The sequence below is a fragment of the Notamacropus eugenii genome, chromosome 1 (genome assembly GCF_028372415.1).
Source record: "Notamacropus eugenii isolate mMacEug1 chromosome 1, mMacEug1.pri_v2, whole genome shotgun sequence".
Lineage (NCBI taxonomy): Eukaryota > Metazoa > Chordata > Mammalia > Diprotodontia > Macropodidae > Notamacropus > Notamacropus eugenii.
This window is the reverse complement of record NC_092872.1, coordinates 546,648,857-546,663,030: the sequence shown is the minus strand read 5'-3', so window position 1 is coordinate 546,663,030 and position 14,174 is coordinate 546,648,857. Positions and strand designations below refer to the sequence as shown.

At 35.6% G+C, this 14,174-nt stretch overlaps 1 protein-coding gene across 1 annotated transcript; it reads right to left on the bottom strand.

Annotated features, from left to right (window-relative positions):
* Positions 1-247: 247 nt before the first annotated feature.
* On the bottom strand, positions 248-1,192 carry LOC140527522 (olfactory receptor 2AG1-like). Its single transcript, XM_072644518.1, has one exon. The coding sequence runs from the start codon at positions 1,190-1,192 to the stop codon at positions 248-250; it is 945 nt and encodes a 314-aa protein (XP_072500619.1).
* Positions 1,193-14,174: the final 12,982 nt, after the last annotated feature.

Sequence of the window (14,174 nt, the reverse complement as noted above, 5' to 3'; positions counted from 1 at the left end):
TTCTATGAATTAAAGAAGTTAAGTATTATGTACCTCTCTAGAATTTCCTTTATATTATCCTATCAGTAAATGCCTCTCACCTCCGGAATGAACTAATGATTAGAATGCAGTAGGTTTGAAAAAGGAAAGGGAAAAACTTGATTAGCGTGCCCCATGAGATGTTCAAGTTAGACTGAAGCAATCCTAGAGAGAAATTGTTAGCTACTAGCTCTCACCTGCAAGATCAAGCAAAGGCCTGTTCAAAGTTCTACAATTTTGTTACTGAGGGGCCTTTCCCTAGCAAATTCTTCAGAGCTCCCAGTACATCCTTGTTCCTCAGACTATAGATCAGAGGGTTTAGGGCTGGAGTAACAATGGTATAGAATACAGAGAATATATTGTCCCGCTCAGGGCTGTGGTAAGCACTGGGCAGGACATATATCAACACTACATTTCCGTAATAGAGTGCAACCACTGTCAAATGGGATGAGCAGGTAAGGAGGGCTTTTTGTCTTCCTTGTTTTGAAGGCATGTGGAAGACAGCAGTCAAAACCAGTGTATAGGAGGCAAGGATAGTGGAGAGGGGAATAAGGGTCAATGCCACACCCATTGTGTATACCATTAGCTGGTACTTTGTGATGTCAGTACATGCCAGCTTCAACAAAGAAGGGATTTCACAGAAAAGATGTCTTATCTCCCGGTTTTTACAGAAAGGTAAGTGCATTGTGTATATGGTGTATACAAGGGCATTCATGCATCCTATGAGCCAGGATGTGGCCACCATGGACCAGCAAACTTTTGGTCTCATGAAGACCATATACTTCAAGGGATGTCTAATGGCTACATAACGGTCATATGACATGAAAGCCAACAGGATATCTTCAGAACTTCCAACAATTAGTTCCAGAAACATCTGAATTCCACAACCTGAAAAAGAGATGGTGTTCTGTCCACTCAGGTAATCCACAACTGTTTTGGGAGAAATTACAGTTGTAAAGAGCAGATCCATAAGTGAGAGCTGGCTGAGAAAGAAGTACATAGGCACATGGAGCTTCTTTTCCATAATAATCAACAGGATCAGGAGTCCATTGCTGATCACAGCCTCCAGGTAGAGGAATGTGATTGTGGCACAAACTAATCCAGGGTGCTTACTGTCCTGAATAATTCCAATAAGGATGAAACTATTTTTCCAGGTGGTATTCCAGAATTCCATTGTACAGGCTCCTTTTTTCCTGAACTGAAACAAAGAGATGTGTTCATAGACCCAGGAAATCCAGGAATATTATTAATATATGGCATTAAAGGCCACTGAAATTCAGTAGGTATTAGGTCATAAATGTGAGAGCCTTTCCCATGGTCAATTGTACTGATGGCAACACTTTTTGGGCTTATTTTGTGACAAAAGTATTTCTTTTCTAATGATTGACAAATATGACCACTAAATTATCTGTGTGAAGGGTGATGAATTACTTTGAAATATTTGTACACACACACACACATACACACACACACACATATATATATATACATACACACACATATATATGTAAATCTCAACAGAATAATTATAGAGTATAAACCTATAATAAAGTCTATGAAATTATTTTGAATAATGTGATTAATTTTTTAGATTTTCTTCATACTTTTACTTCGTCTAAGATTTTTAAATTATTGATTTCATTTTTATGTGTTTTTGTTTTCTGCCTAACACTAATGGATTTACATAGATTGCACACACACATCTATCTATCTATCTATCTATCTATCTATCTATCTATCTATCTATCTGTCTATCTATCGACAGATAGATAGACAGATAGATATAGATATACATATAGTCAATTACATATTTGTAATTATGAAGGTCAAATTGACAGGGATATTAGGATAAATTTTGAAGTGGAGAGATAAGGAGAAGAAAAGTGAACAGATTTAATTAGGATTCTATTTTTTTCTGTCCCATAATTTTATGAATTTATATTTTTGTATTGTATGTAGCTCATTTTATTTTTCCTTTCCTCTCAAACTCAAAAGTTAAGAATCTGCCTGAGGATGGAACAGAAAGATTGACAGTTGTGAGAGAAAATGTCACTGAAGTTAAGGATGAGAGAAAAAAGATTACCAGGACCAGTGACAGCAATATCCTTTTTCCTGATGCTTTCTCACAAGTCCACTCATCTTACTTCATGATGTAGTTTGAAAAGGTTGAATATTCTTGTTAATGACTAGATGGTCAGTACTCAGTTCCATGCCTGGTATATGATCAGGAAAAAGAAGGTCACCTAGAATATAAATCTGTAAATTCCACTTTCCTCCCTCTTTTTCTAGAGCAGTTTTTTCCATTTAATGACTTGCTAGCATCTTGGATATTTGTGGTAATTTTCCAAGGGATTCACACTAAAAATTCTTCAAAAGTTCTGTAGGCAGATAATAATTGGCCAGTTTTGTTGTAAATATATCTTTATCTTGTGACAATAGGTATGTGTATTTTTGAACCATTATTGGTTTCACCAGCAATTCAAAATTGTTATGATTATGTTGTAATAATTTTGATTTTTTGCAACAAGTGTCTCAAATTTGTTCACTTCTGACTAAACTGAACATTTCTCCTCATTTTACAACCTGTCATCAAAGCGTTTCCAAACCAACTAAAAAGGTACAACAACTTCAAGCCATTATTTATTTAACTAAGGATATTATGTGTAGTAAACAAAATTTATGAAATAAATTTCATATAAAGGTTTGTAGATAAAAGTCTGAATATTAGGTCTTGCTGGATTGATTTTAATTTTTACTGAATGTTACATATAGTCTATAATTATTATATAAATATTATTTTAAAAATATTTATTTAAAGATTTCAAATTAGAAGTAGAAAATGTTTTTATAATTTATAAATATAATTATATAGTGGAAATTTTAATTTAGTTTTGGACAAAAGTTATTGTAAGCACTTAATGAATTTTTTGAGTACTATATTAAAGTATCTCATTGATTCACAACACATTCTGCTGCTGTTATTGCAAGGGTTTGGAGAGTAAAATAAATTTGCCACTCCTGTTCTAGCATGGAGCACCGAGTGAGCATTGTTATCCTTTCAAAGGGACGATAAACAAAATCAAAATATACATGTTCTTGAACATGCTCATGAGAGGGAGTAACAGTTTTACACTTACTTATCAAATGAACACATTTTAATAATGTTTCATAATGTTATAAAACACTGTTTCTTTGAATATATAGTATATATTCACATACATACATACATACATATACACACATAAATATGTATGTGTGTATATATATATATAATATATACATATATATATATTCTATGGAAGGCAAAATTCTCTTCACTAATGTTCAATAAAAAGGCAGGATTGCAGGGTTGAGGTAGAAAAGTTGAATAATTTCTAGTGGATAGTTCCACAAATCTACATACTTCTTGAGAACCAGCTGCCCTATGTATAGAAGCTGGATAGTGCTGAAAGAGAAAAGGATCCTGAATCTCTAAACCACAGAAAAATTTGGACTTACTAAAATCTTCTACCCAGAGGTCATGTACAAACTTCAGGTCTGAGTGGATATCAATGACATCTGTGGCAAAGTGGGCCTGGCTTCTGCGTGCAAAATTAAGGTATATAATTGTTATAAGAGACATGCAAGGAAATATCTGTGCTTTATTTAACATTTTTCTTTCTGTTTATGGGTCAACTTCTCCTTGATTGTGTTTGCACAATATCCAAGAAAGAATATATTTATTACAAATGAGAAGTAGTTGAGAAGATTGGATCATTCTAATGACAGAAGGCTCATCTAGATAAATTGAATATAATGTAGGACGCCATCCCTTCCCCAGTAATTTCACATATCATTGTATATTTATGGCAAACAGATAGTTTTCCACAACATTTTGCCTCAAGATTGGTCTAAGAAATTTTACTCCCTAAACTTTAAGGTACTAGGAGAGCCTAATTTTGCAGTGACTTTCTGGGAGTATGGCATGTTTGTGTACCTATCAGTACAAATTAGGAGTTATGTATGTACATTTTATAGGTTGTAGTCTATTTTGAAAGAGAAGATAAAAGAGCTAGGGGCATGTACCTCAACTTTCAAATTTTAGTGATAATAAAGTATTCTTCAAAAGAGTAACAGTAAATTTATGATTCAGAAAATTCTGAATCTTTCCTTATGCTTTTCAGTGTAGAAGTGGTGAGCTACAGTACACAATGAGGTATGCATTTAGAGACAAAGGTATTCCTTTTATTTCTTAGAGAAGAGCATTGCTTCAAGGTAAAAAACAAAATATTTGATGAAGCACAGATTAGTTCTAATCTGTACTAGGAAGTTTGATAAAAGAATATAATAAAATAAAAAATAAAGAAGAGAGGAATCACTTAATTTTTAGAGTTAAAGATTTAAAAAGGAAAATGGTGGGAATAGGAGAAAAGTGTTTGAGTAAATCTAATAATATTGTTCCTAAATCCAATATAGTAATAAGAATAGAAGAAAAAATACTTCTCAACAGAATCCAGCAACAAAAAAGGGCCTAAGATGTCTATATACACTAAGCACAAGGATTATGAAGAGGGTAAGATAGATTCCAACTCAATGAGAAAAATTTGACCTTGGTTCAATTTGAGAGGTGGAGATTAAGTATTTATGATAACAGTATACTTCTGGAGTGTACACCACTTTTAGAATGAACAGAAGAGTTAAAAGAGGCAGGAAAAAACACATATCAATAATATGAAGATATATAATATCCTGGGAAGTTGGGGAAGGAAAAATGGTATAGAATACCTAGGTGAATATCATCAGAAGGAGAATTAGAGGTGAAATTGTTGTGGGAATACAATTCAAATAATCTAGACAGAAGGAACAATTTAGAGAAAAAAATTTGAAATGTGAATACATACATGGTATGGCAGTATGATATTAGAGTGATAGGGAACCTACAATACTTGGATATTGGATTGGGATGTCTATCAAAACTGAGTAATTGACATATTTATGCTTTGAGGAACTGAAAGTTTTTGTTCTTTAAGTGGACGAGTCAATGATAAGGACATGACAATTGATTGATTTTGTTGGGGGTGATTTTTGACTAATGATGAGGAAATGATTGTTCAAGCAGAAATAATGGGAATTTGGTGGCATGAGTGACTATTTTATCATGAAGTCTGTGATGGAGAATACAAGAACACCATAAATACTGTGATTGGTACTGCATATTTAAGGAGAGAAGAAAGGTTAGGCATGATTCAATGCTCTAATATTATAAAGCAGCCAAGTGTGAAAGTTTGATAGACTTGTTGTCTGGAATATCTGAGTTCAAATCTTGAAACATACATTTACAGTTTTGGAGCCTCACATAAATCACTTAACTCTTGTAGTCCCAGTTTCTTCATTTTCAACATGGTAATAATAAAAACAGCACTTACTTCATGGTGTTGACAAGAGAATCAAATGAGATAGTATCTATTAATATAGATATAGATACATACATATGTGCAGCACTATGTAAACCTAAAAGTGTTATATAAATGTTAATTCTTATTATGATGATTATTATTCTATCAAGGACTATTGGGTTTAGTTGGTTGGAAACATTGCCTAGATGAACTACATGCTCATCTTGTTTATGTGGCCAAAGTGGGGTGGAGAAGTACATCATGTAAAATGAATTTTTTGAGGAACAGGGAGATTAGGGTGGTTGAGAGAGTGTCAAAACATATGTCAACATCCTTTAGTATGAGAGAAAGACTAAAAATCAGGCATTGAACTCACTCTGGAAGGAAGGAATTTGCTTTACAGATTATTTGCCAAGGTTTACAAGAATTTTGTTGGGTGATAGACAAATTTTGAGTGACCCTGAAAGGAGGAGAGATTACTGAGTCAGGGAAGTAGAGGAAGTGCTTGAAAGGGGAAATAAGGAAGAAGGTGTATGACCCTAGTTAGATCAGTGAGGTGAGGGAATTAATGAAAATAAAGCTGCTATTAGAAAGGGAGGTCAGAAGTTGTGTGTAATTAGGAAGGAGATGAGTCTCATTGAGAACTGCAAAGTGGAAAGAATGGGGAAGAAAAATCTTAAAGGTAGAAGTTAATTTGTTACCTACGTAGCAGTATTCCAGAGAATATAGTAGAAAGGATGGGTAACTTTCTAGTGGAAAATTGGTAAAATTGCACTATGGGGAGTAGAAATAAGCAATTGAACTATGGAGTGCCCAGAACAGAACTTGAATGATAACAGGAGTGGCTGTTGTTGAGAATGGCATGGAGAATGTTTTAATTATCAAAGAATGAGGGCAGATAATTTAGTTTTAGGGTGGATTCCTCTGAAGGCCTCTGATGATTCAGGTGTGGACAAGCACTGGAAAGTGAAGCAGTGGTGTTATTCCTCTTTCTCCCAAATGTAGAGACCAGGCTAGAAAAAGGATGAAATGTTCTCTCTTTTCCTCTCATGAGAGTGGAGACTGGCATATAATGTAATTATGAAATGATGACAAAGATGATAATGAATTTAATGTTTTAATATATGTATGACAAAATATAGAGTGGAAATCAAGAGTGAGGGATATTAGTTTGAAATAAGGTTATGAAAGAGAGTAAAATGGAGTTTATTCTTTCTGCGTGTGGTTTACGAATCGGCATAATGGTTATAACCCTAGGCTCAGAGGAAGGAAACCTGACTCTGACTTCTTCCTCACAGACTTTCTGTAGTCCTGAGCAAGTCCTTCAACATCTCTCTGCTTCGGTTTCCTTATCTATTAATTGATCATTCAATTTCCTTTCATGCCCAACGCTGTCTGATCCCTTTTGGGATTTTCATGGAACAGATAGTTGAATACTTTGCCATTTCCTTCTTTAATGCATTTTACAAATGAGTACACTGAGACAAACAGGGTTAACTGAGCTCCCACAGTGAGACACATAGTAAATGTCTAAGACCAGACTTGAACTCAGGTCTTCCTGACTCCAGGCCTCACACTTTATCCACTGTGCTACCTAACAGCTTCCTCATCAGTACAGTGGAGATAATTAGCACATCCCTCACATGGTGATGGTGAGGATAAAATGTGTTAAATATGTGAAGTGCTTTGAAAGCATTAAAAAAGGCAAATAAATAGAAGCTGTTCTTTGTCCAGTTAATATCTGTTATTTATTCTATTGTAATTCAGTTATTTACTACTTTCATTTTGCCCTCATGATATACTATTATCATTATATTTGGTTTCTTACCCGTTGCTTTGCTGCCAATTGGATGATCTTAACCTAATTTGAATGCTCAAGTACTACTAAGTAACATGGGAAGAGGGAACCCTACTTAGTCTCTGTCTGACCTAGAGCAAATTATTTAATTTCTATGGTCCTGAGTCCATTCATCTTTAAAATGAGGGTTGAGCTCTAAATCTATGATATTAATGTTAAAGGAGTTCATTTATTCTGAGACACCTCACATATTTGTCCAAATCTCATTTGGGAATATATTCACTTCTAAGGCAAAAAGGAATTTATATATAATAATCATCTTTATACTTTTTTCTTTCTCCTGCCCTTCCATACCCTGCTGTAAAAATGATAATAGGAGGAGGTGAAAGAAAGAAAAAAAAGGATATCTTTGACCAAACAGAAATGTCCTACAACTTGTCTTTGATTTCCTCTTTGGAGTGAGAGAGTGATGGTGCTTTGGAACAGGGGGACATTGGGAAAGTGACTTTTTAGAAACTGGAATATATTTAGTGGGAACATAGTATTGTAGATAGCACATTAGAATATGTCCCAGAAAGCCATCTGGAGAACTTCAGAAGCCATTAGAAACTCTTCTTTTTCAGATTTTCCTGAGATAAGAAACCATGAATGTCAATAGTGGGCCAATTGTGACTCCTACACATAATCAGGAAAAACAAAAGCAAAATCTTGTAGCAAGTGACAATCTCCAGTCCAAGTAGAAGCTAAAGACAGAATTCTGAGTCCTTCTGAATTATCATCTAGTTTGTAGTAATATCCTCCAGCAGACTTCGGGAAAATTAAGATAAAAAAAAAAAAACAAAACAGAACCCTCTCTTTTATTTCCTTCTGCATTTTTTTTTACTGTGCATATTTTACTCTTCGTCAGTTTACTGGCCAGTATTAGACTTTCTTACTGCACAAGGACAACAGATTTCTCTTAGGAAAAATTACAACTACAAAGCCTTAAAAATCTAGTGTAAATTGTGAGACATGAGGGCAATCTCTTAGAGATCCTTCTGACCATTAGTTAACACTTGAAGGAGTCTAAGAGTGACTAGAATATTCTTATGGATAGCAGCCCTTATGTGGGTACTGAGCTGGAAATAAAGCTTTCCAAAAATAATAATTATTAAATATTTGACTTTGAGTATTTGGGGAAAATGTGGTGTGAGTGGTTTTGTTGGACTCTTGTGCAGTACAGTCAAAAGGGTTGGGTGACAGGAAGAAATACTATTATAGATGTCAGAAACTAAGGTACTCTAAAGAGATATGGGTTTTAGAATTAGGTTAGAATGTAACTCCATTGGGAACACTGGATCAATTCATATCTTTCACTGGTCCTCACTTTTCTTCTCATCAATAAGACTATACCTGATTAGGAAAATTTGTGGGTAAAGGAGAAAAGATATGTACACAAATGTAAAATACTTCTTCATTATGAGAACCCTGTGTTATCATTCTTTCCTTAATTTGAAACAGAGAGTTTTAAATCCCATTTTCTTTGTCTCCTGCCCCGTTCCACTTCCTCTCCCAAAAGCAAATGCAGATTCAGATTCTGTCTGACTCTCTGAGGCAGAACACACAGTTTCTCACTTACCTCTCATGGAGAAATTCCACTGGGTCTTCTATGGTTAGCTCTAAGTCTGAAATGATCAAGTGGAAACCTGTGTGGCAAAATTTATATTTTCTACAAGTGATGAATATGGGATGGCCTTCCTGTGATGAGATGGTTAGGAGTGCATCCATTTTCGGTAAGGTTTAGCTTCCCTGATGATTTAATTGGGCAGGTATGGTCACAATAGAGTAGCAATAGTAAGGTATCATGGCCCCCCTGTCTTTCTCTTTCTCCCATGTGTGAAGAAAGGGAAGAAGCTGCTGATCAAGAAATTGCTTATCTTACCGTATTCTCCCTGAACCAGTCTCTCTTGGGCAGCAATGGGAAGCAAAGAGGAGTCTGTAACTTGAGGAGCTCAGAATTTACCAAGTTTTGAGAAAAAAGCGACATAGGATGAGGAGAGTAATAGGAGAAATGTAACAAGAATACTAAAAAAGGACCTTTCCAGATTTAGGTTTTATTGTCTTCTAGGAAGGATGAAAACACTAAGAACTGTTTTCCTGAGGGAGTAGCTCTACTGTCCCATCAGATACAGCCTCTTTAGTTTGTACCTGTGCTTCAGCTCAGTTCAGATGGTATTGTTTGTTTGCCTGAGATGACAACAACATGGACCTGTTATTTCAGGGGTAGGGCCTTTAATGAGTCCCAGAGAGGACATTTCTTGACTTGATTGATTCCCATGACTCTCTTACCTGTTTGCAAGCAAGGGAGAAACTCTGGTGTCCTACGGGCTCTTCTAAAAATGGTATTCTTGACTTTTCTTCAATTGTCCTTAATGGTTCTGAGTGATGTTTGTTTTCGTATATATTTTCACTTTCTTCATGTTAATCTTGCATTCGTTGTCTTCTTTACAGATTGATCATTGGTCTCTGTCTTACTTTCTGTCTTGTTTCAGTTTTATCTTTGCATATGAATATGCCTTTGTTTATCTCTTAATATGCAAAAACTTAATAAGCATGAACCAAGTGATAGAGTGCTGGTTTTGGGTCAGAGAACCGTGAGATCTGAACCCTTCCTAATACATATTGACTGAGTGACCCTCAGCAAGGCATGTAATTTCTTAGTATGTCTAGTTGCTCTCCAACTCCAGAAATTGAGAATTCTACTGATTAGTTATTGAATAAGAATTCAACAACACAAACTGACTAACTGAAGGATGGGTGTGGAAATGAATTTTGTTATAACTGAAGGAATTAAAAATTAGTGACTGTTTCCTTCCTGCTTCCATTTGTGGCTGGATATCCTGTCACATTTAGAATTTCTTGCTCTCTGGTAGTCTTCTTTTCCCCACCTCAAAGAGATGCATTCATCAAGGATTCTATACTGTAAACTTAAATTCAATTAAAAATGGTGAAAACAATTCAAACTGGTCAATCTCAGTTCAAGCTAGTAGAAACCTGTTAGACCAGTTTAAGTCAGTCAAAACCAACCCTGAATCTTTAAAAGAGGCCTAAACCAGTTGAATTCAGTTTAAAAGCAGTCCAAACTTTTCAAAAGTGTTTTAAACCAGTTTCTCTCCAAACTGGTTCAAACCATCCTAACTCAATTCATTGCAGTTTAAATTGGTTCAAACCAATTCAAGACCATTAAGGCTAGCTTAAACTGGTTTAAAATAGTGAAGACCAGTTCATATCAGGCAGAACTAGTTCAAACTAGGAAAAAATGTATTCAAACCAGCCAAAACCTACCAACAGTGGTTCAGGCCAACTCAAATCAATTTAGCACTGCTGAGGCTGGTTCTATTTTTCCGTGAATCAAAGCTTCTTCAACTTTTGTTCTAAAATGACCTCTGAGCTTAAAGTGCACTGAAGTATGTGAAGATTCTGGAATTTCAGACATGGAGTTAGAAAGACAAGTTCAGATTCTGTCAGACACTAGTCGTGTGATTTTAGGCAACTTGTGAAGCCCCCATTTACCTCAGTTTTCTCAACTGCATAATAGTGCTAATCATAGTACTTCACTTTCAGGGGCTATTGTGAGAATGAAATGAGATAATATTTGTAATGCACTTAGCACATAGTGGGAAATATACTGGCTAGTATTTTTGTTAATTATAACTATTTACTATTAACACAATATACTTTTTTATGTTTATTTATTTTTAGTTTTCAATATTCATTTCCACAAAATGTTGATTTCCAAATTTTCTCCTTATCTCTCCTTCCTCCATCCCATAACTCCTTACATTCTGCTTACACCCTTCTCTCAATTTGACTTCCCTTCTATCACACCCCTCCCTTCCCTTATCCCCTTCTTCTCTCCTTTCTTGTAGGGCAAGATAGGTTTCTAAACCCCATTACCTGTATTTCTTATTTGCCCCTTGTATGCAAAAACAGTTCTCAATGGTCATTCCTAATAATTTAAATTCCAATTTCTCTCCCTTCCTCCTTCCTGACCCATCCCCAGTGAGAAGACAGACAATACAGTATATGCTGTATAAGTGTAGTTGTACAAAAGACTTCTATAATAGTCCTGTTTTGTAAGACTTGTAATAGTTCCCTCCATCCTATCCTGGCCCCATTTATTCTGTTCTCTCTTTTAACCTTTTCCCTCCCCAACAGTGTTTACTTCTTATTACTCCATTCTCCCATTTGCACTAGCTTCTATTATCCCCTTCCCCTCACTTGTCCCCTTCTCCCCTATCCTTCTGTTGTACAAGATATACTTTCATACCAAATTGTATGAACATGTCATTCCCTCAAGACAAATGTGAAGAGAATAAGCTTTCCTTTTTTCCTCTGACATCGTCCCTTTTCTCCATCACTGAAGAAGTTTTTTCTTGCTTCCTTGATGCATGACAATTTACCCCATTCCGTTTCTCCCCTTTTCCTCCCAATATATTCCTCTCTCACCTCTCAATCTTTATTTTTTTAGGTATTTTCCCTTCTTATTCAACTCACCCTGTGTTCTCTGTTTATATATGTGTGCGTGTGTGTGTGTGTGTGAGTGTGTGTGTGTAATCCCTCCAACTACCCAAGTACTGAAAAAAGTCTCAAGAGTTACAAATATTATCTTTCCATGCAAGAATGTAAACAGTTCAACTTTAGAAAGTCCTTTATGTTTCTCTTTCCTGTTTAAACTTTCATGCTTCTTTTTATTCTTGTGTTTGAAAGTCAAATTTTCTATTCAGTTCTGGTCTTTTCATCATGAATGACTGAAAATCCTCTATATGAATGACCTTTTTACCCCCGGATTATTATACTCAATTTTGTTGGGTAGGTAATTCTTGGTTTTAATCCCAGGTCCTTTAACTTCTGGAATATCCAATTCCAAGTCCTTTGATCCCTTAATGTAGAAGCTGCCAGATCCTCTGTTGTCCTGGTTACATTTTCCACAATACTCAAACTTTCTTTCTGGCTGCCTGCAATATTTTCTCCTTGACCTGTGAACTCTAGAGTTTGGCCACAACATTCGTTAGAGTTGCTCTTTTCGGATCTCTATCAGGAGGTGATCAATGGCTTCTCTCAATATTTATTTTGCACTCTGGTTCTATAATATCAAGGCAGTTTTTCTTGATAATTTCATGAAAGATGATGTCTAGGCTCTTTTTTTGATCATGGCTTTAAGGGTAATCCTATAAATTTTAAATTCTTTCTGCTGGATTTATTTTCCAGGTCAGTTGTTTTTCCAATGAGATATTTCACATTATCTTCTATTTTTTCATTTTTTTGGTTTTGTTTTGTAATTTCTTGATTTCTGATAAAGTCATCAGCTTCCATTAATTCCATTCTAATTTTTAAAGAACTATTTCCTTTTGTGAGCTTTTGAACCTCCTTTTCCATTTGACTAATCACGCTTTTTAAAGCCCTCTTCTCCTTATTGGCTTTTTGGACCTCTTTTTCCAATTGAGTTAGCCTATTTTTCAAGTTGTTACATTCCTCAGCATTATTTTGGGTCTCCTTTAGCAAGCTGTTGACTCACTTTTCTTCGATCAGTGTACCCCACTTATCTCATTCCCCTCTCTTGTCTTCCACAGCATGATAGATTGGTATGACACATTGCCTGTATGACTTATTTCTCAGTTGCATATAAAATCAATTTTCACTTTTAAAACTTTGTGTTCCAAATTCTCTCTTTTCCTCCTTCCCCACTCACCCCCATGGAGAAGGCAAGCAATTTGGTATAGGTTATACATGTGTACTTTTTCAAAACACTTCTGTGGCAGTCACGTTGTAAAAGACTAACTATATTTCCCTCCATCTTTTCCCACCCTTCATTTATTCTATTCTCTCCTTTGACCCTATCCCTTCTCAAAAATGTTTACTTGCATTATCCTCTCCTTCCATTTGCCCTCTCTTCTATAATCCCCACTTATCCTCTTTCCCCTTACTGTCCTGTAGGGTAAGACAGATTTTCATACCCAAGAGAGTGTGTGTGTTATTCTCTCCTTAAGCTAATTCTGATGAGAGTAAGTTTCACTCATTCTCTCTCACCTCCTCTCTCTTCCCCTCCATTGTAAAAACTTTTTCTTGCTTCTTTTTTTCCTCTTTCTCTTTCTCCCTATGTAGTTCTCTCTCATCACATAATTTTATTTTTTAGATATCATTCCTTCACATTCAATACACACTGGGCCCTATTGTGATAATTGGCACCTCAAAATACACAGGGGGGAAGGCTTTTATCACAGTTTCTTAGATCTGCATCCATAAAAGGAAAGCAACTTTTAAGGGATTAATACTAACTTTAACCAAGTATATATATCATTCCTTTAACCAAGTAGTTCAGGGGAGTCAGAACCCTGAACTTCAAAGAAAAAACAGAAAAAGCACACGATCAATTGATATGGCTTCCTCTGCCTGAATTCAACTGACAATTAGACCCCAACTGTCTGACCACAGTTACCAGATAGAGAAGCACTGACATCTGGGTTTTCAAAGCCAGGGGAGGGCTCCTTAAAAAACTTTGTAGTATCCTTTCTGGGTCTCCAGCCTTCTTACAAAAACTAAGCCCCAAAGTAAAACCTTACCCCCAGAGTATTTATCCACATTTTAGAGTCAGAGGATATAACCCTCTTGTCCAGTACTTCTAAATAAAAAAAGGTACTTGGAACTCTCCTACAAAACATGGGCAGGCCCATCAGTCGTGGGAAGGACCTTTCTTAATCATATTCTTCAATCAGAGGCACTTTTAGTAAAACAAAAACATGAAAAATCTTAATTTGATTGCCATCACACCTGTGTGTGTGTGCGCTTTTGTGCACTTTTGTGCACCACACAGACAGACAAACAGACAAGCAGAGACAGAGACAGAAAGAAAGAGAGAGTGGGAGCAGGGAATATATATGCGTGTATATATATACATTTGTATGTGTACATATGTTGTGTATGTGTGTATATACATATATATA

Bases quoted from the DNA above. Each gene is read 5' to 3' on its own strand.
- LOC140527522 (XM_072644518.1), bottom strand. From the start codon at position 1,192: ATGGAATTCTGGAATACCACCTGGAAAAATAGTTTCATCCTTATTGGA.